At 34.8% G+C, this 24001-nt stretch overlaps 2 protein-coding genes across 3 annotated transcripts; both read left to right on the top strand.

Annotated features, from left to right (window-relative positions):
* The first annotated feature begins 213 nt into the window (after positions 1-213).
* LOC117918088 (B3 domain-containing protein At2g36080-like) lies at positions 214-1720 on the top strand. Its single transcript, XM_034834614.1, has 2 exons — positions 214-383; positions 1081-1720. Exons 1-2 carry the CDS (start codon positions 214-216, stop codon positions 1577-1579), a joined length of 669 nt encoding a protein of 222 aa, XP_034690505.1. The 3' UTR covers positions 1580-1720.
* Positions 1721-19205: 17485 nt separating this feature from the next.
* On the top strand, positions 19206-23154 carry LOC117919339. Of its 2 annotated transcripts, XR_004652058.1 has the most exons (4): positions 19206-19411; positions 20178-20724; positions 22437-22981; positions 23114-23154. XR_004652058.1 is itself a non-coding variant. In XM_034836513.1 (2 exons), exons 1-2 carry the CDS (start codon positions 19215-19217, stop codon positions 20665-20667), a joined length of 687 nt encoding a protein of 228 aa, XP_034692404.1. In that variant the 5' UTR covers positions 19206-19214; the 3' UTR covers positions 20668-20964. The 2 variants fall into 2 exon arrangements, 1 of the variants encoding a protein (XP_034692404.1); XM_034836513.1 differs by lacking the exons at positions 22437-22981; positions 23114-23154 and having other exon boundaries at positions 20178-20964.
* Positions 23155-24001: the final 847 nt, after the last annotated feature.

The following is a 24001-nucleotide window of genomic DNA, read 5'->3' as shown; positions in this document are numbered from 1 at the left end:
TCAATTAAGTGTAACTAAAGCAGAATTCAGCTTTAGTGGACCTTCCAAATGGATCTCAATAGTTATTGTTGGCCCAAATATGAGTCATACTGGTACTAACGTCCTCTTCTTCACCAACTTGTCTTATACGTAATATAATTTCTTTAGTATAAAAAGGTTACACTTCCACAATTTGAACAGTCACACAGTCGTATTCTAACATTGTCAAGAAAAATGTCTGAGAAACGTGACAGTGCAAGTTTCCCAAATGAAGAGGCGAAGAAGAAGATCAAGCTTGATATATCTTCATCAAGCGGGTCGCACTCTAATGTTAAACAAGGAGATGGCTCAGAAAAGGGTGCTGTTGATTCATCTGCAAGTGCAATAGTGGAGAATAAACCCAGGTCTTTACAAGAAACAGAAATTCAGAATTTTCTTTCATGAATATTTTAGTGCTTTCTCTCTCTCTCTCTTTGAACCTCTTCTTGGTTGCCTAGAAATGGTGGAAATTAAGAATTATGCCACATTAATTATGACCTCTCTCTTTGTTATTTCATTTTTTTTTCCTTTCTTTTTTCTCATCATCCGAGCACAGGAATAGGTTAATTTGGTTCGTCTGCAGGGTTTAGGGATTTCCTCAAGATTCTCTCTTGAAGTTCTCTAGAATTTCTTTAGCTCTTCCTCATTTAAATTCTTGGGAAGAAACCGAAGAAACCCGGGTTCTTTATATGCGGATTGAGTAAAGATAAACCATTGTCTGTCAGCTGTGCTTTTGTTCTTTTTTCTCGTCAACCAAACACAGGAGCAGTGTTGATGCCTTTCAAAGAAATGAAATTCTTGTTTCAGGTGATTTTTCAAGAGAGGAAATGAAAAGGAAAAGGAAGTCTTGAATCCTTCTGATGTTTTTTTCTGTGATCTCCTGTGCGATCTTATCTCATGCTGATCAATAATTTTATAATATTTGAACTTTGTTATGGATTCTCAAAGAGGTCACTTAATGTTGTTTCATATAAGATGTACATGTTACTAGCTATATTTGTTGGCTAGGGACTTCTAATAACACCGAAAAATTAATTTTGTTTTCAACCTTTTCATGTGCAGAAACCAGGATGATATGGATTTCTCATCTAGGACGGTCCCAGCAAGCATTCATGATCCAGATTCTCAAACCAAGAAGACGGGCAGTTTATCAGCAAGTTGCAGCAGCAAAGACCAGCCTTCCATCAAGATGAATAAGAGAACCCTCCTCTACAAGAAGAGCTTAACCCATGACGATGTCACCAAGTTCAAGATCATGATTCCACTAGAATCTGGTAGAAAATTTATCCCTGAACCTGAGAAAGTTGACGGAAAATATAAGAGCAGAATAATGTTGCTTATGGACCATGACCAACAGATCTGGCCCATGGATGCTTCATTCGACGAGATGAGCAACTCTTACATGCTTTGTTTGAACTGGGACAAATATTTTAAGAGATATGAATTGGAGGCCGGGGATGTGATTTTCTTATATATCGATCCTGCAATTCCCTCTTTTGGCCACTTCTTGATTGAATATGAAAAGAAGGGGCGTGACAGCAATCGCAAGGAGACAGCTTGAGGGCATATATGAAGCGAAGCCTTTTTGGTGGGTGAATGCATTCAGAATCTAGCTAGGTAATATTGTTTCTTCTTCTAATTCTTCCAAGGAGACTCAATTTTAATTAGTTTTTTACATGTACAATCTTGCCTTCCATATGTATCATCTACAGTCATAAAATGTTGGATATCAAATTTGCAGTTTGAAAATGTCCTACATTGTGATGATAGAAAAGTAGTGATAGGCTGATAGCTAGAAGGAAGGGAACACTAATACCAAAATCTGAATTTAATTTTTTCTTGATTATGAAGGTTTTTCAAAGAGCTATTACCAAATGGGTTTCTAACTAATTGCTACCTGAGTGGTTATGTTTGGTAATGGCATGTGCATACTAAATCCTAACAACTTCTAGCTAATTAATTACAGAAGGAACACTAATCAAACTAAGTGATCATGATTCTTAACAGAGAGGTTGTGGAAAGGCTAGAGATGAAGGTTTGAAAATGAGAAAAGCTAAGAGAGTAAAGTGGATGATTAAAATCAGCACAAAATTTAATTATAGAGAAAGGTAAGAGCTCATAGGTAATGAGCTAAAGGAGACTCCATGTCATCTCCTTTTCCGTCAAGCTCTATAGCCTAAAGAGAAGAAAAATCCTAACCCAAGATCTTAGAAGGCTTTAAAGAAGGGGCAAAATTTAGGTGGTGTTTGTTTTTTTGGCTTTTTGCTGAAAACAATTTATTTTCAGAATTTAGGTTGTTTGTTTTTTTACTTTTTCATGACTTATTATAAACTTTTTACTAAATAGAAAAAGCCAAAATATGTAGCTTTTTCTAAATAGAAAAAATAACATATTGGTTTTTTTTTTATTTTTTTAATATTTAATAGAAATAAAATACTATAAAAACAAACAACCTAATATTTAACACTATTAAGCATTAAGGTTCTATTTATAATTAAGTAAAAAAACAAACACCACGTTAGTCAATCAAAATTGATTATGATGGGCACAGAGCTGCTTTGGTTATGGTCTTGTTGATCACAATTTTGATGAATGTCCTAAAATGGAGAAAATGATTGACATCCAAATTGAAAAAAAAAATATAGAGATTTCAAAGATGCAAATGGTTAAAATGAGACACCTTTTGAGAGGAATTTAGTTGGAAACTTGGATTGAAGTTTGATCAAAGAGGGAACTAGGCCTTTGGGTTTAAGGATTGGTTATAACCTCGGTAAGGATGGGACAAAACTTTGCCCAAGCAAGGTCATCCAAGGAAAAGAGAGGACACCTCATATGCAAGTAATGCTTCTATTACTAAGTATTGGGTACCATCCCTCCTGGTGGCAACCCCAAAGATGGAATTGTTAATGAGAACAATTTGAATCAAATGACTCAACTGCACGAGAAAAAGAAGGTACAAAAATTCCTAGAAAATTCAGTCCAATTAATAAAGAAGTGGTGCTCACTTCTAGCCCTATCTTCATGTCGATTGGAATCTCTACCTTTTGATTATCCTATGGAAATGGATTTGCATGGTGCAAAAGGTAAGAAGGTTGCCAAAAAGGAAAAAAATGATTGCAGAGGGCTCTAAAGCTAGTGGTAATGCATTCAAGAATAAAACAAATGGTAATGGACTTATTTTAGGAAAAAGAGGAACATTTAATGGCTTAAACTCTTTCAAAATAAATATAAAAATAATAAAAATGAAGGAATTAAGATGAGGGGTAAGGAGCCCTTGATCCATCCAATCTTACCCTATGAAGGTCGTGGCCTAGAATGTTAGAATGGTTGTTCTCTTCTTGTTGAATTTGGAATATATTAACTAAGCAATTGGGTGTTGGTTTTGGGTTTTGTGCTAGAGATGGTAATTGGAATCTTGTCTTAGTTATGAAAGTCAATAAGTTATCCTTATTATTTCTTTTATTATTTTATTTTTTATTTTTTTGCAAATGTAGATTTTTGGAAGCTGATCTCATCTTTTAGAAATGCTTAGCTATCATTAATGTTTTTTTTTTGTTTTTTTTTTTTCATTTTTGTTTCTTCCATAATGTCCATTGCTTGCAAATTTAGAAAGATTTTCTGCCCTCAAGCTTGCTTGATATTTAATTGAATTAAATCAAGAAGAGGATCCTTATATGCTTGCACTGATTGGTTCCAATTTTTTCTTGTCAACCAAACAACATATTTTTGCTATTGTTATTATTATTACTTCTATTAATGATTTAGATTATAGTTTTCAATTTTTGCGATGGCTTACAAGTTAATGATTGTTGTTAGCTTGTGTTTGTTCAAGAGAATTGTTGAGTCCTTGGTTTGTTGGTGTTTTTTTTTTTTTTGGTTTAAAACAAAATCTGAAATTAATTTTTAATAAATTTTTACAAGAACAAAATTTTAAACTAGAGTAATTGTTGAAACTTTTATCTCTTGAACCAAAAATACAAAAGGAGCTAACAGTTGTATAGTAGTTAGGTAGTCTATATCGGGAACTTAGAATTAAGAGTATTAAAGGTACGATGTGTAGGTGTGAGTTCTGGTTGGAAGAATTAAAATCATAAGATTTTAATTTGAGGAGGGAGGGATCTTAGAAACCAAAATAGAAAAATTGCAATTATTTACTAAACTTCCAACATTGCTTAGGATATATGCATATTTCATAAATAATGTTTTTCAAAAGGGGCGACCACAAAATTTTTAAGAATAAAATTGCAGGCTTTATATATGCCCTTGTCTAATAAGAGTTATATATATAAATCCAGTCCATGCAATTGTATTTCTTAAAAATGTTAATTATACTTTCCCTTCCCATAAGTGAATACCTATTCAGCTCCACAACAGAAAATTCCTCATAATTAATATACCTCAGCAATGGGATATCAAACAAAACAATAACCTAATAGAATTAGTGCTTCAACTTACATAACACACAATTACAAAGGAAGAAATAAAAATTTTATTGTATTCTACCACTCTCACTCTTAATTATTCATATATAATATAATATCCTATTTATAACTACTCAAATTAAATAAAATAGAAACTCCTAATTCTAACATATAGAAACTTCCTAATACTCAACAATTTAAAAATAGAAACTAGAATAACTATTCAAAAATAAAATATTCTTATTAACTTCTAAGAAACTAAATCAAATTGTAATATTTTAGAAAGTTTCTAAATTCAAGTTTGCTTTCCAGCACCTAGCCAAAAAATATAGCTAGATTGTGCAACAAAAGCACAACGGGGCAATAAGACTTGGGGAAAACCCTATAACCTGTAGAGGAACCAAATTAACCTTTTCCTGGGTGTTTGGTTGAAGAGAAAAAAGAAAGGAAAAAAATGTAACAACAAAGAGAGATCATAGTAGTAGCATAATTCCTAATTTCCGCAATTTCTTGGCAGCCAAGCGAAGATTAAAAGTGAGATGGAGCTCTAAAATATTCATGAAAGAAAATTCTGAATTCTGTTTCTTGTAAAGACCTGGGTTTGTTCAAGCTGCCTTCATTAACAGCTATTGCATTTGCAGGTGGATCCTTTACTTCCTCTTTTGAGCCATCTTCTTCTTGTTTAACATCAAAGGCTGACCTGTCTGATGACGATCTATCAAGCTTAATCTTCTTCTTCTCCTCTTTATAATCTAGGAAACTCGCACTGTCCCTCTCAAACATTTTTCTTGATTTGAGACAGATAATCAACTTTCAAACTAGTCTATATATCTATATATATATATAACAATATAGACTTGAAAGTAAAAAAGTCTTCCATCCACATCCATCGTATGATATCTATATGTACATATGAGTCAAGTCTATGTTGTGGAAACAAATGTTTCCATAACTAACTTACCGGCCATTAGAGTTGACCATGTGAAGACTTCCATGTTGTCAAGGTGGGACACTTCCATGCAATAGAAATGGAGAAATGGCCGTTCCACTTTTTGAACTTTTATTTTTCCATTTTTATTTTTTAATTTTAATATTTGGAGGACTTGTCAATTAGTTTTTCATCATATATTTTTTGAACAATTAAGGTGTTTGGAAAATAAAGTTCAAGATGTATGATATTTTTATTTATATTTTTGGGTGGTGAAGTGGAGCGTGACAACCTTTAATTAGCTCATTACCTAGCTATAAGCTCTTATCTTCCTCTATTGTTAATTTTGTCCTGATTTTGATCATCTACATTTACTCTCTAAATCTCTTCTCATGTTCTAACCTTCCTCCCTAGCCTTTCCACAACCTCTCTGTTAAGAGTAATGATCACTCAACCTGTTTAAGCCTCTTCTAACAACCTTCAGAATCAAGAAAAATACAGAATAATTCAGATTTTGATATGGGCTTTTCCTTCTTCTAGCTATCAGTACTTTTCTATCATCACAACCTAAGACATTTTCAAACAGCAAATCTGATCTCAAATCCTATGTTCTATGAATGTAGATGATACATATGGAAAGCGAGATTCTACATGCATGTAAAGAGCTAATTAAAACCGAGTCTGCTTTGTTGAATTTGATGAAGATAAGAAGAAACAATATTAATGACCTAGCTAGATTCTGAATGCATTCACCCACCAAAAAAGGCTTTCTCTTGTTATATAGCTTCAAGTTGTCTCTTTGGGATTGCTGTCACGCTTCTTTTCTCATATTCAATGAAGAGGTGTTCAATAGTGGGATCATCATAAAAGAAAATCACATCCTCGGGCTCCAATTCATATTTCTTCACATATTTGTCCCAGTTCAACCAAAACATATAGGAGCTGCTCAGCTCGTCGAATGCAGCCTCCATCTCCCAGATCTGTCTCTCATGGTCCATCACTGATATTTCTATGATGCCATATCTTCCTTCATGTTTCTCAGGTTCAGGGAGAAATTCTCTACCATATTCTAGTGGAATCATGAGCCTGCAGTAGAAGACATCGTCACGGGTTAAGCTCTTCATGTAAATGAGGGTTCTCTCATTTATGCTGCTGCTACTTGCTGATTCCGTTAACGATGAAGATGAACTTCCTGTCTTCTTAGTTTCGGAAACATGATCATGATTGCTTGCTGGGACCGACCCAAATGAAAAATCCTTATCATTCAGGTTTCTGCAAATGAAAAGGTTGACAGCAAAATTAATTTTGTGTTCTTAGAAGTTCCGAGGGAACAAATATAGCTACAACTTATATGAAACAACATTAAGTGATCTCTTTGATTATTTATGTAAATCGATAACAAAGTTCAAAAAATTATAAAATTATACATCTGCATTAATAAGATTACACAAGATCAATTATTGAAAGATCAAATTCTTTATCATTAATTCAACCAACAAAATCATGACTTTTCCTTCTCATTTCCTTTTTTTTCCTGTCATCCAAAGTGAGGGTGGTCCAAGAAAATCCTTTCCAGAAAAATCAGCTGTAACAAGAATTCTATTTCTTTCAAAGGCATCAACATTGCTCCTGTGTTTGGTTGATGAGAAAAGGAACAAAAGCACAACTGAGAGACACTGGCTTATCTTTACTCAATCCACATTTAAAGATCCTGAGTTTCTTCCATTTCTTCCCAGGCATTTACACGAGGAAAGGCTAAAAATATACTAAAGAAAATCAAGAGTGAATCTTGAGGACAACCCTAAACCCTGCAGAAAGGAACTGAATTAAACTACTCCTGTGTTTGGTTGATAAGAAAAAAGTAAGGAAAAAATTGAAACAACAAAGAAAGAGGCCATAATTAATGTAGCATACTTCTTAATTTCCATTTCTTGGCAACCAAGCAGAGGTTAAAAGAGAGAATGTGCACAAAAATATTCATTAAAGAAAATTCTGAATTTCTGTTTCTTGTAAAGACCTGGGATTATTCTCCATTAATGGGCTCAAGCTGCCTTGGTTATCAACTACTGCACTTGCTGGTGGATCAATAATTGGATCAATAACACCCTCTTCTGAGCCATCTTCTTCTTGTTTAACATCAGAGATCGATCTGCTTGATGAAGATATATCAGGCTTCATCTTCTTCTTCGTCTCTTCATCTGGGAAACTTGCACTTTTCCGTTTCTCTGACATTTTTCTTGACTTGAGAGGGATTATCGACTTTCAAACTAGTCTATACAATAAATATAATGGATAGCGGATTGTTTTTACTTTTCAAGTCTATATTATTATATATGGTTCTACATATATGACCTCGAGTCTATGTTGTATAAACAACTGTTCCATAACTAACTTACCGGTCATCACAGTTGACCACGTGGGAAGACTTCCATGTGGACAAGGTGGGACACTTCCATGGAATAGAAATTGGGAAATGCCCGTTTCAATTTTTAAACTTTTATTATTCCTTTTTTATTTTTTAATTTTCATATGCTGAGGACTTGTCAATTATTTTTTCCTTTTCATATTTTTGGAGCCATTGAAGTCGTTCCAAAATAAACTTCAAGATGTATGATATTTTTTCTTTATATTTTTGCATGGTGACAACAGAAGAAAATTGAGATGGATGACCAAATACTTTCTTGAAGGGGAAAATGAGGTTAAGTGTGGGGGTTGGCATGCGATTGATAAGATAGATGACAGTGGTGAAAGCATGAGACCAATATGTGAGAAGAAGAGATGCATGAGAAAGAAGAGAGAGACTAGTTTCAACAATGTGGCAGTGTCGTCTTTCTGAATAACCATTATATTCTGGTGTATGTGGGGGGTGGTGAGGTGGGAAATACTGTTAATAGAGAGAAAACTTGCAAGAGCTTGGTATTCTCCACCATTGTCTGTGTAAAGAGTAATAATTTTCAATGAAAAATAGTTTTCTACAAGAGCTTTGAAGCAAATAAAAATGTCATGCGCAATAGATTTTCTTCTAGAGAGAACCATATGTACTTTGTAAAATGATCCACAAAGATAACATGGTATTTAAAATCATCATGAGATAAAATAGGAGATGTCCAAACATCCGAGAAAATAATTTCAAGTGGTTGAGACGAACTAAGATATGAATTAGCAAAACGTAATTTATGACTTTTATTGCAATGACAGTTGTTACAAGTAAAAGTTGATGACACCGGGGTAGATAAATTGAAATGGTACTGAGAAACAATATTTTTAAAAATGTGGAAAGAGTGGTGACTTAGTCTATGATACCACTCGGACTAAGTGGTCTTGACACTAGATAGAGCTAGTAAAGGTGAAGACTTGGGTGAAGCAACATCTTTAGTTTGGCCTTGAAGAAGTTGTGCCCCCGTTTGAAGACCCTTCGTAAGAAAAGAATGTGGTAAGAATTCAATGGAAACATTATTGAGAATACAAAATTAGGAAATAGAAATCAATTTTTATTTTTTATTTTTTTTTCATGTTGGGAACACAAAGCACATTAGTGAGGCTAAAAGTATGAGTAGAAGAAGGTAGAGAGGTAGAACCAATATGGGTAATTGGTAGCCCTGTGATGTCGTCGGAACCATGATACGATGATACGGTAGTAGTGAAGTGAGATGTTGTTTAGGTCGGCAGTAACATGAAGGGAAGCACCACTGTTAAGGAGCCATGAGGGGATGCTTGTGACAGTGTTGGCTGCGAAAAGTGAGCTCTTGGCTACCAAGGTGCTTGGTGTTGTCTAGATTGATGGATAGTGGGCGCTTGGTGAGTCGGCACTAGGAGGAAGAATGGGCACCGTTTAGCAGAGTGCCCTTGAGTACCACAGATTTGGCACCAACCAAGGTATGGTCGTGGTGAAGAACAATCACCATTGGATGGTTGCAGGGAGGGTCCGTTGTGATGGGACATAGGTGTGCGAGGAGATCCCGAGTGTCTAGAATGAAAAGAAGGATGAGACCTTGAATTTCTGTGTTGCGTTAGCGGTCGCAGGAATTGGTTAGGACTTGGGAATGTTGTTGCGTTGCATGGCTTCAAGAGTAAAAAGTTTCTCATGGAGTTCCTTAATTGATATTGGAGTCTCACGGGCTTGGAGAGCAAGAACAAGATCACGGAATTCATCACCGAGGCCATCTAGAATTTTTTTCCAATGAGATCTTCAGCATGCATGGGAGCACCAAGTGGTGCAAGTTCATCGACATGACCTTTAACCCATTGTAAGTATTCAATAACACTTCGAGAACCTTTTTGAGGATTCTTAAGATGACTTGATTTGGAGACGACGACCACATGAAGGCTTGGCATAGGTTCTGGAAAGAATATTCCAAACTTCATGAGAGGTGGTAGCACTAGCAATGAATGAAATTATGGTGGAGGAGATAAAACCAATTAAGGCATTAAGGATCAATTGATCTTGACGTTTCCACTAGGTATATGCTGGATTGGTAATTTCGGAGCTGATTGTGGCAATAGTGGATAGTGGACAAGGTTTGGAGACATCAATGAAACTAATGAGATCATAGCCAATGAAGAGTGTGTTGAATTAGAGTTTCCAAGAGAGAGAGTTTGTAGCATTGAGTTTTAAGGGGGCTTCGACGGAGACGTCCATGGCAATCAATTGTTGATTGGAGTCTTGGGCAATATTAATAGAGGAGGTAGCGAATGATGAGGTGGTGGAAGCCATCAAATGAAGAGTAGTGGGGTACGTTGGAGAATTTAGGCAGAGAATGTGACCTGCTCTGATACCGTATAGAATATGTAGAATGATGGAGACTTGGAGATAATGGCTTGACTTTTTCTATCAACAACAGTTGCATATTTATACAAGACGAATCCCTAATTAAAAACAACAATTGAATATACATACAAGATGAATACCTAATTAAATCAAATCTCCTACAATTAAGGTTACAACTAATCACAATTAAGGTTAAAAGTAATTAGCGATTCCTATTATAGGACGACATCAATTATCCTTATCAGTTTCTATTTTATTTAATTTGAGTAGTTATAAATAGGATATTAATTAATGTTTGAATAATTAAGAGTGAGAGTGGTAGAATATAATAAAGTTTTTAATTGTCCCAAATTTATCTTCTTTTGTAATTGTGTGTGTTTCCCCTATCAACCTCATTACTCCATTCAAATTGGTATCATATCCAAGCTAAGGATGTTTAATAACTGTGAAAATTAATTTAATTTTCAACCTTGTCATTTACAGAAACAAGGATGATATGGATTGTTCATCTGGGTCCATCCCAGTAAGGATTGATGATAAAGATTCTCAAACCAAGAATATGGGCGGTTCATCTTCCTCATTAGCAAGTTGCAGCAGTGAAGGCTCCATAAATGGCGGATCAAGTCAGAGAAACCTTTTCTACAAGAAGAGTTTAACCTTTGCGGATGTCTACTTCAGCAGGCTCATGATTCCACTTGAATCTGCTGCAATAGATTTTCTCCTTGGACCTGAGAAATGTAATGGAAGATATGAAAGGATATTAATATCACTTTTAGACCATATATAAGGATATTACTTTTGATAAACTGAACAACCCTACATGCTTTGGTGGAACTAGGGCAAAGTTGTAAAGAAACATGGACTAGAACTGGAGGACGTCATTTTCTTATATGACGATCTCTCCAATTATGGTCCATTGAATATGTAAAAAAGTTGTGGCCCATTGAATATGTAAAAAAGTTGCATGAAGAGACTTGAGAGCATACAAGAAGAGAAACCTTTTTCGTGTGTGAATGTATTCGGAATATTCTAGCTTAGGTAATATTCTTCTTTCTTTTTCAAAGTTGAATTGTTAGGAAATAAACCTTCCAAAAACTGGATTAATGAAACAATTAAAAACAACGTGGAAATAATAACGAAATGAAGTAGACAAAACAACACACAAATTTATGTTGTTCACTTGCTACATCACGGAGTTGCTGTAAATCTTCATTATAGAGTGTTTAAAAGTACTCACTCCTCACAACCCAAATCCCGATTGCACCGAGAAAATAATAATTCTCTAACTCTTAAGAGAACCTCACTTTTTTAACTCAAAGAGTTATACCACACTTTTCTCTCAACTTTGGGATAATTAGAATGAGGTGGGGAGACCTCTCTTTATAAGCTCCTACCACCATCAAATTTCCATGTAAATCACTAGCTATTTGCAAATATATAAATGTAATACACAATTCTAATTTGCCCATGTCCATAATTTCCTTATCCAACATTCTTTATATATATCATACAAGCACACATATATGATTGTGAAATTCTCCATGTGCATTTCATGTCCTTAAGTCAAGAACTATTCACCCCCAACAATCTTCCACTTGAAGACTTACTTCACACAAGATCAATGCAACAACCCATCTTTCTTCTCCTACGTTTACAAGCTAACTAAAATTGAACATAACTTTGGTTTGTCAATTGTCAATGTCTTTGTTAGCATATTTGTAGGGTTTTCATTTCCATGAATCTTCTTAAGCCTTAAAGCTTTGTCCTCCAAAAGAGATCGAATGAAATGACATTTCATCTTAATATGCTTCATTCTGGCATGGAAAGACAGGTTCTTTGCTAAGTGAATTGCATTATGACTATTAGAATAAAGGATATTGTTCTCCTATTTCTTTCCAGCTCTTCCAAGAAACCTTGAACCCAAATCATCTCCTTACTGGCTTCTATAATAGCAATATATTCAACTTCAATAGTGGAGAGAGCTACAACTTTCTGCAATTGAGAAACCCAACTTACCACGGTTCCTCTAAGAGTATACACATATCCTGTAGTGTTATTTTTGTTGTCGACATCTCCAACTAGGTCAGTATCAACAAAACCTTTTAGTTTCATATCTCCATTTCTAAAATAGAGTGTCATTCTTTTGGTACTTCACAGATATCTGAGGATCCATTTAATTGCTTCCCACTGTATCTTACCAAGATTGTTCATGTACCTGCTCACCACTCTTACTACTTACGCAATATCTGATCTCATAAAACCATGGCATACATCAAACTTCCAATGGCTAAGGCATAAAGAACCTTCTTGATGTGATCACGTTCTTCCTCAATCTTCAGTGATTGCTATTTGAAAACTTTGAAATGGGCACCTAAAGGTGTGCTCACCGGTTTAGCATTTTACGTGTTGAACCTGGAGAGTACCTTGTTGATGTACTTTGCTTGTGACAACATCAAAGTTCCTACTCCTTTGTTCCTGCTAATCCTTATTCGAAGAATCTACTTTGCAGCGCCTAGATCTTTCATTGCAAACTGTTCTGACAATTCTCTCTTTAAGTTATTTATCTCTTGCATATCAGAACCTGCAATGAGCATATCATCTACATACAAAAGTAAAATAACAAAGCTATTGTTAAACTTTTTTATATAACAACAATGATCTACTTGACATCTTGTAAAACCATTGCTACTCATGAAGCTATCAAACTTCTTGTACCATTGTCTTAGAGTTTGTTTTAAATCCTACAAATTCTTCTTTAGCTTGCACACAAAGCTTTCTTTGCTTGCTACCATGAAGTCATTTGGTTGCTTAATATAAATCTTTTTCTTCAAATCGCCATGAAAGAAGGTTGTTTTTACATCTAACTCCCCAAGATGTAATTTTTTTATAGCTACCATCTTTAGCACCAACCTGATTGTTGATTGCTTCACTACCGAAGAGAAAATCTCAGTGTAGTTGATGTTTGCTTTCTACTGAAATCCTTTGACTACTAGCCTAGCTTTGTAACGCTTTCTTCCATCATGCTCTTCTTTAATCCTAAAAACTCATTTATTATGTAAAGCTTTCTTCATTTTTGGTAGTTCAGTCAAATCCCATGGTTGATTTGACATCAGTGAGTCCATCTCATATTTCATGGCAGACTCCCACTCGATTGAATCTTCAACCAGTTTAGGAGTTCTCAAGAAGCATCTCACTTATGCTATAGGAGTGTGTGGTTCTTCTTAAGAGACTTCATTTCCAAGATTTTGTCGATTCCTTGATTGCACTTCTTTCTTAGAGTTTTTCTCAAACTCAATGTACTTACTTTTTTCAATTTTGACTTTTGTGTTGGTAGATTCTACATATGACTTTTCCTTGTACATTTCCTTCTCATTGAAGATGACATTCTTGCTTCTAATGATTTTCTAATTTTCAAAATCCCAAAATTGGTAGCCAAATTCATCAATGTCATATCTAACAAAAACACATTTCTTGGACTTTGTGTCGAGCTTGCTCCTTTCAGATGAGTTAATATGAACATAAGAAATACAACAAAATGCTCTCAAGTGTGAAAAGTTCACCTCTTTAGTGCTCCATACTTCCTTAGATAACTTCTCTCCATGAGGCATTGAAGGCCCATGATTGATAAGGTTAGTTGTTGTTCTAACGACTTTAGCCCAAAACATTTTGGATAATCTTCCGTCTATTCTCATACTTATGGCATGCTCATTTAGAGTTTTGTTCATGCACTCTACTACACCATCCTACTGAGGTGTCTTCAGAATAGTTTTTTCTAGTTTAATTCCATTGGTTGCGCAAAACTCTTTAAGCTTCTCATCGCTGTACTTTTCTCCATTCTTAGACTTCAATCATTTCACTTTCAAGCTCGTCTTCTTCTCTACCATGGCTTTTCATTTTCTAAAAACATCATAAACTTCTTATTTCTTTTTTAGAAAATAAACCCATACCTGCCTAGTAGAGTCATCAAAGAAGGTAATGTAGTATAATGAGCCTCTAATAGATGAAATTGATGATGACCCCCACACATCTACATGAACTAGGTCTGACTTATCTGCTTTGGGTGGCTTGTCGATCTTTGAGAAACTAACCTTTTTCTACTTGCTGAAAATATAGTCCTTGCATAGATTGACGTTTATTGATTTCAACTCTAGTAGCTTCCTCTTTGAAAAAAAAAAACCTTCATCTCTTTCTCACTCCTATAATTGAGTCTCTGGTGCCAAATTTTTTTACTTATCATATGATTTTGCAACTGCAACAATATTCTCCATGCTAGAAGTAACATAAAGTGAATCGTTTTTCTTTCTATGCACTATGACCATAGTTCCTTCGGTGGTCTTCCATTCGCTTCTTGCAAAGGTTGTACCTAACCTTCTTAATCAAGTTGACCCATCGAGATTAAATTTCTTTTTAGACCAGGAATAAATCTCGTCTTTCAACTTCCACACAGTCCCAATTAGCAGCTTCACTTGAATATCACATTTCCCCGTAATCTACAAGGTCTCATCATCAACCAAATGAACCTTCCTGAAATCACCACTAATGTAGTTCTCCATGATTTCATGATGCGAGGAGTAGTGAAACGGTGCCCTAGAATCCAAAATCTAAAATTCAATTAGACTATTGACACTTAGGATTAAAGCATCGCTAGTATCTTCGACCACATTTGCAGATTCCTTTATATTGCCATTGTTCTTTTTCGGTGCTCTACAATCCTTCTTCAAGTGACCATTCTTGCCCTAGTTCCAATAGCCAATCTTTTTTTTCCTAGATCTTAACTTGCTCCGTCGTGATTTTGATTTGTTTTGATTTGAGTTTTTTTCATTGGATCTACCACTGGATTCGGTGTTTAAGGTATAACATGATGTTTCTCCTAATTCTCTCTAGCGTATTTCTTCACTTAGAATTATATCTCAAATATCCTTAAATACCATCTTCTTATTCTTAGAAGAATTACTTACTATCATCACCATCGTGTTCCAACTTTCCCGTAGAGAGGATAAAAGGATCAAAGCTCAAACTTCATTGTCAAACTCAATTTCCATCGAACTTAGTTGTGTTGTGATTGTACTAAATTTGTTGATGTGAGTTGAGATAGACGCGCATTCTGGTATTCACAAATTGAACAACCATTTCATCAAGTGCACTTTATTTGAAGCGGATGGCTTTTTGTACATGTTAGAGAGAGTCGCCATAAGACCCACTGTGGTGTTCTCCTTTGCTATGTTGAAAGCGACATTGTGAGATAATGTTAACCGAATAACTCTAAGTGCTTGCCTATCAAGTAGATCCCACTCTTCATCCTTCATATTATTGACTTTTCTCCCAAAAGAGGCAAATGCATACCTTTCTGATATAGATAATCTTCAATTTGCATTTTCCAAAAGCTAAAATCTTCACCACTAAACTTCTCAATTTTGATGCTCTTTTCTTTATCATCTACCATCACTCCCACTCAAATTTGGTTTCTTAAGAATTCTACAAAAAATTATACTTTTATAGTACCTCTATACCTATCAAAAATTGCAAAGAAACTTCCACATAGAGCTTCAAACCACTAGGAAAGTTCCCAAGAAAGATTGGAGAGATTGCAATAGTCCCACTTAATACCCAACCTTAGATAGAATTAAAAGTCCCAAGAAAGATTGGAGGGGTCACAATTGTTCCTCTTAAATTTCAACTCGCTTAGACAGAACTTCCTTAGATTACCACCAAGCTCCTAGAAATACCGTAGAACCTCACTCAGATACTAATCATTAGGAAATAAACCTTCCAAAACACCATATTAATGAAGCGATAAAAAAAATGTAGAAATAACAACGAAATGAAGCAGACAAAACAACACACAAATTTACGTGGTTCACCCAAAACAAGCTACGTCCATGGAGTTGTTGTAGATTTTCACTATAAGGGGCAAAATGACCATAAGTGTTTATAAGCACTCACTCCTCACAACCCAAATCCCGATTACATCCAAGAGAATAACAATTCTCTAACTCTCAAGAAAACCTCACTTTTTTCACTCAAAGAGTTACACCCCTCTTTTCTCTCAACTCTGGAATAATTAGAATGAGGAGAGGAGGCCTTTATTTATATGCTCCTACCACCACCAAATTTTCATGCAAATCACACGCTATTAGCAAATATATAAATGGCAATACAATTTGATTGTGTCCATAATTTCCTCATACAACATTCTTTATATATATATATATATATATATATATATATATATATATATATATCATACGTGCACACGTATATGGCTGTGAAATTCTGTGTGCATTTCATGTCCTTAAATCAAGGACTTCACCATCAACATGCATGTACAATCTTACTTCCCATATTTATAATCTGCATTCAAAAAAAATATATCAGATTAATTTCCAATTTGAAAATGTCTTTGTTCAATGGGTAAAGGAGTCTTATTCTCCAATGGAAGAATGAATGAGCACTTTGTATTCCGTAAGGTGAAGCACTTCTATCAGGTTATTGTTTTGTTTGATATCACATTGCTCTCTTATATATTAATTATGAGAAGTTTTTTGTTATGGGATTGGATAAGTATAAACTTATGGGAAGGGAAAGTATAATTAACATTTTTAAGAAATACAATTGCATGGACTAGATTTATACATATAAATCTTATTAGACAAGGACATAGAACTTTTAGCTATAAAGCTTGCAATTTTATTCTTAAAAATTTTGTGGTTGCCTCTCTTGAAAAATATTATTTATGAAATATGCATATATCTTAAGCAATGTAGGGTTCTTGGAAAAAATAAAAGAAAAAAAGTTTAATAAATAATTGCAATGTTTATATTATTTATGAAATAAATATAAACATTGTTTTCTATTTTGGTTTCTATGATCCCTTTCTCCTTCCTCAAATTAAAATCTTATGATTTTAATTCTTCTAACTAGCACTCATACCTTTGATAATGTTAATCCAATATTCCCTATGGAGATGACCTAATTGTTATACAACTGTTAATCCTTTTTGTATTTTTGGTTCAAGAGATAAAAGTTTCAACTACTTTGGTTTAAAATTTTGTTCTTGTAAAACCTTATTGAAAATTATTTTCATATAAGAAAACACCTTCTAACCAAGGATTCAACAATCTCTTGAACATACACAAGCTAACAACAATCATTCATTTGTAAGTCATCGCAAAAAAATTGAAAACTATAATCTAAATAATTAATTGAAGTAATAATAATAACAATATATAGCAAAAATATGTTGTTTGGTTGAGAAGAAAAAATCAGAACCAACCAATGTAGGCATATAAGGATCCTCTTCTTGATTTAATCCAATTAAATATCAAGCAAGCATGAGGGCAAAAAATCTTGCTAGATTTAAAAGCAATGGACATTATAGAAGAAACAAAAAATGAGGAAAAAAAAAAGAAAAACATTGATGATAACTAGACATTTCTAAAAGATGAGATCAGCTTCCAAAAGACTACATTTGAAAAAAATAAAAAATAAAATCAAAATAAAATAATAAAAGAAATAATAAGAATAACTTATTGACTTTCATAACTAAGGCAAGGTTCCAATTACCATCTCTAGCACAAAACCCAAAACCAACACCAAATTGCTTAGTTAATATATTCCAAATTGAACAAGAAGAGAATAAAAATTAAGAAATAGAAAACAACATAAAACCCAAAACCAACACCAAATTGCTTGGTTAATATATTCAAGAAGAGAATAAAAATCAAGAAATAGAAAACGAAATACCCCTTGAGTCCTCTTTCCAATTACAAGACACTTATTAAGACCACTTTCCCTTTTTTTGGTGCTCTGATGCACTAGTTTCCCACCTAAATTCCAACATTGAACAAAACTAAATCATAGATCAAATCTCACAATCTCAAAAAACACATACAAACAAAATGATATGAATCGATACTTTCGCAATCTCACACTATATTAATCCAAAACACAAATGACCTCAATTCCAAAAGTATGAACCGAAGAACAACTTCAAAGCTCGAGATGAGAGGGAGCTCACAATTTGAGGCAAATAATCTACTCAAATTGTTGAACCCCTAAAATGCTTGGATGGCATAAACTAGTTTAGGGCTTGTTCAAGGGGGATGACCTAAAAAGCCCCATAAATCTTTTAAAAACCAAATGATAGAAACCCTGAAAAATTAGAGAATAGAAAAAATAGTGAATGAATTAAAGAAAAAAAGATTGAAGATTTTTCATATTTTTCTTTAAAACTGTTGAAAGATGGGTAGGGGAAAAAAAAGTCTAAAAGGATTGAAGATTCGCACCAACAGTGATGGAATTAAGAAAAATTGGTTCTTAGTGTGGGGTAAGTGGGAGAAGTGTTGGTTGCTTATATATTGGATCTATGGTGGCAATCAAGCCCATGACTTTAAAATCCATTTGTTAGTGGACCCAAAAAAGATGTGCCTATAGGGCCCTTATAGTAGCAGATCGTTACTTGCTACAACTATAAGTACTCCTTTAGTTGCACTCAATCAATTCCCGCAACTATAAGATAGAAGCAAGCCTTCTTCCACAACGAATCAAATAGATAATATATATATATATATACTCTATGGTTGTGGACTTCTCTGACCCTTACTAAAATTACGTCACCATATCTCACCTTTCTTGTAGTGTCACCATGCAAAAATATAAAGAAAAAATATCATACATCTTGAAGTTTATTTTTGAACGATTTCAATGGCTCCAAAAATAGAAAAAGTAAAAAATAATTGACAAGTCCTCAACATATGAAAATTAAAAAATCAAAAAGAAAAAATAAAAGTTTAATTAAAAAGTGAAACAGCCATTTCTCAAATTCTATTGCATTGAAGTGTCCCACCTTGTCAACATGGAAGTCTTCCCATGTGGTCAACTGTCATGACCGGTAAGTTAGTTATGGAAACAGTTGTTTAGGCAACATAGACTTGGCTCATATATATAGACTTGAAAGTAATAACAATCTGCCATATATAATACTAATAGTATAGACTTGAAAGTAAAAACAATCTGCCATCCATTATATGCGTTGTGTAGACTAGTTTGAAAGTTGATAATCCCTCTCAAGTTAAGAAAAATGTCTAAGAAACGGGATAGTGCAAGTTTCCTTGATGAAGAGACGAAGAAGATGAAGCTTGATATATATTCATCAAGCGGGTTGGCCTCTGATGTTAAACAAGAAGAAGATGGCTCAGAAGGTGTTATTGATCCACCGGCAAGTGCAGTAGTTGATAATCAAGGCAGCTTGAGCCCATTAATGGAGAATAAACCCAGGTCATTACAAGAAACAGAAATTCAGAATTTTCTTTAATGAATATTTTTGCGCTCATTCTCTCTTTTAACGTCTGCTTGGTTGCCAAGAAATGGAAATTAAGAATTATGGTACATTAATTATGACCTCTCTCTTTGTTGTTTCATTTTTTCCTTACCGCTTTCTTATCAACCAAACACAAGAATAGGTTAATTTGGTTTCTCTCTGCAGGGTTTAGGGTTTTCCTCAAGATTCTCTCTTGATTTTCTCTAGTATATCTTTATCTCTTCGTCGTGTCAATGCATGGGAAGAAACGGAATAAACTTAGGATCTTTATATGTGGATTGAGTAAAGATAAACCATTGTCTCTCAGTTGTGCTTTTGTTCCTTTTTCTCATCAACCAAACACTGGAGCAGTGTTGATGCCTTTGAAAGAAATAGAGTTCCTGTTACAGCTGATTTTTCTAGAAAGGATTTTCTTGGACTACCCTCACTTTGGATGACAGAAAAACAAAGGAAATGAGAAGGAGAAGTCTTGATTTTGTTGGTTGAATTAATGATAAAGAATTTGATCTTTTAGTAACCGAACAGTGGAATTACTGTGATCTTGTGTAATCTTGTTTCATGCTGATCTATAATTTTATTATTTTTTGAAATTCGTTATCCATTTACATAAATACTCAAAGAGATCACTTAATGTTGTTTCATATAAGTTGTAGCTATATGTGTTGGCTAGAGACTTCTAAGAAGGCGAAAAATTAATTTTGCTGTCAACCTTTTCTCTTGCAGAAACCAGGATGATAAGGATTTTTCATCTGGGTCGGTTCCAGCAAGCACTCATGATCATGATTCCGAAACTAAGAAGACGGGAAGTTCATCTTCCTCGTTAACGGAATCAGCAAGTTGCAGCAGCATAAATAAGAGAACCCTCGTCTACAAGAAGAGCTTAACTCGTGATGATGTCTTCTACCGCAGGCTCATGATTCCATTAGAACTTGGTAAAGAATTTCTCCCTGAACCTGAGAAATATAAAGGAAGATATGACATGACAGAAATATCAGTGATGGACCATAAGAGACGGATCTGGGACATGGAGGCTGCATTTGATGAACTGAGCAGCTCCTACATGTTTTTTTTGAACTGGGACAAATATGTGAAGAGATATGGATTGGAGCCCGAGGATGTGATTTTCTTATATGAGGATCCCACTATTGACGACTACTTCTTGATTGAATATGAGAAAAGGAAGCGTGACAGCAACCCCAAAGAGACAACTTGAGGCCGTATAACAAGAGAAAGCCTTTTTGGTGGGTGAATGCATTCAAAATCTAGCTAGGTAATTAATATTGTTTCTTCTTATCTTCATCAAATTCAACAAAGGAGACTCAGTTTTAATTAGCTCTTTACATGCATGTAGAATCTCGCTTTCCATATGTATCTTCTACATTCATAGAACATACGATGGAGATCAGATTTGCAGTTTGAAAATGTCTTAGGTTGTGATGATAGAAAAGTACTGATAGCTAGAAGAAGGAAAAGCCCATATCAAAATCTGAATTATTCTGTATTTTTCTTGATTCTGAAGGTTGTTGAAAGAGGCTTATACTGATTAAGTGATCCTTACTCTTAAAAGTGGGGTTGTGGAAAGGCTAGAGAGGAAGGTTTGAACATGAGAAGAGATAAGAGAGTAAGGTAGATGATCAAAATCAGGACAAAATTAAAAATAGAGGAAGATGAGAGCTTATAGGTAACGACCTAATTAAAGGAGACCCCATGTCATCTCCCCTTAGCTCAAGCTCTATATCTAGCCTAAAGAGAAGAAAGATCTTAATTAGAAGCCTTTATAAGAAAGGCAATTGAGGTGAATGTTCCTTTTGCTGGATGCTCCATGTCAACTTAGAATAAATATTTCAAAGCCATGTGTGTATGAACCCAAAATGAAGGGTTGTCATGCTACACTTCACCACGAGCAAAAATATAAAGAAAAAATATCATACATCTTGAAGTTTATTTTCTAAACACTTTAATTTTCAAAAAATATAAGATGAAAAACCAATTGATAAGCCCTCCTAATATTAAAATTAAAAAATAAGAATGGAAAATTAAATAGAAGTTTAAAAAGTGAAACGGCCATTTCTCCATTTCTATTCCATGGAAGTGTCCCACCATGCCAACGTGGAAGTCTTCATATGGTCAACTCTAATGGCCAGTAAGTTAGTTATGGAAACAGTTGTTTCTACAACTTAGACTTGCTTATATGTGTATGACCATATATAAAAATATAGACTTGAAAGTAAAAAAATCTACCATTCATTGTATGCTTTGTATAGACTAGTTTGAAGGTTGATAATCTCTCTCAAATATCAATCAAGAAAAATGTTTTGAGAAGAAGAAGAACAAGAAGAAGATTAAGCTTGATAGATCGTCATGGGTCAGCCTCTGATGTTAAACAAGAAGAAGACGGCTCAGAAGAGGGATAGATCGTCATCAAACGGGTCAACCTGCGAGATTAAGCTTGATAGATCGTCATCAAACAGGTCAGCCTCCGATGTTAAACAAGAACAAGATGGCTCAGAAGAGGGAGTTAAGAATCCCCCTGCAAATGCAATAGCTGTAAACGAAGGCAGCTTGAACAAACCCAGGTCGTTACAAGAAACAGAAATTCAGAATTTTCTTTCATGAATATTTTAGGGGTCCATCTCTCTTTTAATCTTCGCTAGGCTGCCAAGAAATTGTGGAAATTAAGAATTATGCTACAACTATGACCCTCTGTCTTTGTTGTTTCATTTTTTTTCTTTCTTTTTTCTCTTCAACCAAACAGGCAGGAATAGGTTAATTTGGTTCCTCTGCACGGTATAGGGTTTCCCTCAAGATTCTCTTTTGATTTTCTCTTGAATATCTTTAGCTCTTCTTCATGTAAAGGCTTGGGAAGAAACAGAAGAAACTTGGGACCTTTGTCATTTTGTTCCACAAACTATCTATATTTGTTGGCTGCGGATGTCTAATAACAGTGAAGATTAATTTTATTTTCAACCTTGTCATTTACAGAAACAAGGCTTATATAGATTATTCATCTGGGTCCGTCCCAGTAAGCCTTGATGATGAAGGTCCTCAAACCAAGAAGATGGGCAGTTCATCTTCCTCATCATCAAGTTCCAGCAGCGAAGGCTCCATAAATGGTGGTTCAGGTCAGAGAAACCTCCTCTACAAGAAGAGCTTAACCTACGCGGATGTCTACTTCGGCAGGCTCGTGATTCCACTTGAATCTGCAACAGCTTTTCTCCCTGGACCTGAGAAACGTGACGGAAGATATGAAAGGATATTAATATCACTTCTAGACCACAAGAGAGAGGTGTGGACGATAGGGGCTACGTTCGACGAACTGAACAACTCCTACATGCTTTGGTGGAACTGGGGCAAATTTGTGAAGAAACATAGATTGGAACCCGAGGACGTGATTTTCTTATATGACGATCTCTCTCTTCAGTTCTGGTCCATTGAATATGTAAGAAAGTTGCATGAAGAGAGCTTGAGGCCATACAAGAAGAGAAGCCTTTTTCGTGTGTGAATGCATTCAGAAAATTCTAGCTTAGGTAATATTCTTCTTTCTTCTTTCTTCTTTCTTCTTCGAAGTTACATGTACAATCTCACTTTCCATATTTATAATCTGCTTTCAGAAAACAATACCAGATTAATTTGCAGTTTGAAAATGTCTTTGTCCAGAGGGTAAAGGAGTCTCGCGTTCCAGTGGAAGAATGAAGAAGAAGCACTCTGTATTCTGTAGGTTGTTGTTTTGTTTTGATAATTGTGTATTAATTATGAGAATTTTTCTGCTGTGAGGCTGGATAAGTAATCACTTAAGGGAAGGGAAAGTATAATCAACATTTAAGAAATAAAATTGCATGGACTGGATTTATATATAAATCTTATTAGACAAGGACATAGAATTTACAGACTAAAAATTCTGAGACTGCATGGGAGGAGCGTGTGTCCAGGGATAGGGATGATGAAATTCGGTGGACTAAGTATAAGGATGGGGCTTTCTTTGTCAAGTACTTACGAAGAGGATAGAGCGTTTTCCCAACAAGTGTGATTTGGAATTTGTGGATGCTACTGAGGGTGGCCTCTTTTCTTGGGAGGCTAATTGGAGAAAGGTTTTGACTTTAGATCATATTCAGAGAAGAGGGTGGTCTTTGACAAATTGATGTTTCCTTTGCCTCAAAGAGGAAGAATCAATAGATCCTATTCTCCTTCATTATGTTAGGACAAGAGTTTTATGGCATATTATGTTCTCGCTTTTTGGTGTGTCATTGGTGCTCCCCTCCTTAGTTAAAGAGGCTTTGTTTTGTTAAGATGACATGATTTTTTCATGGGAAAGAAAAGGAAAAGAATAGTAGTGTTTGACATGAGGGGTGGTCGATTCAAGGGTTGAAATTCTCTTTTGTTTGTAATCTTTGGGCTTGGTGCAAGCTGCACGTAGTTCTTAGTCCTCTTTTCTTTGTAGACTTTGTGGAGTGGCTAGGTTGAGGGTAACGGGGTTGTTGTTGATGTCCCTCTTTGTTTTTGTGCCACCTTGAGGTATTTTTTTATATACATCACGTGTACTTTAGAAC

This window comes from Vitis riparia, chromosome 7 (assembly GCF_004353265.1).
Source record: "Vitis riparia cultivar Riparia Gloire de Montpellier isolate 1030 chromosome 7, EGFV_Vit.rip_1.0, whole genome shotgun sequence".
NCBI classification, from domain to species: domain Eukaryota; kingdom Viridiplantae; phylum Streptophyta; class Magnoliopsida; order Vitales; family Vitaceae; genus Vitis; species Vitis riparia.
The sequence above is the reverse complement of the archived record's forward strand: the minus strand, read 5'-3'. Positions and strand labels throughout refer to the sequence as shown.

Excerpts from the sequence above, each read along its gene's own strand:
- LOC117918088 (XM_034834614.1), top strand. The coding sequence starts at position 214 with ATGTCTGAGAAACGTGACAGTGCAAGTTTCCCAAATGAAGAGGCGAAG. Across the intron at positions 384-1,080 it reads ATAGTGGAGAATAAACCCAG|AAACCAGGATGATATGGATT; the intron begins GTCTTTACAAGA and ends TTTCATGTGCAG.
- LOC117919339 (XM_034836513.1), top strand. The coding sequence starts at position 19,215 with ATGTCTAAGAAACGGGATAGTGCAAGTTTCCTTGATGAAGAGACGAAG. Across the intron at positions 19,412-20,177 it reads TTAATGGAGAATAAACCCAG|AAACCAGGATGATAAGGATT; the intron begins GTCATTACAAGA and ends TTTCTCTTGCAG.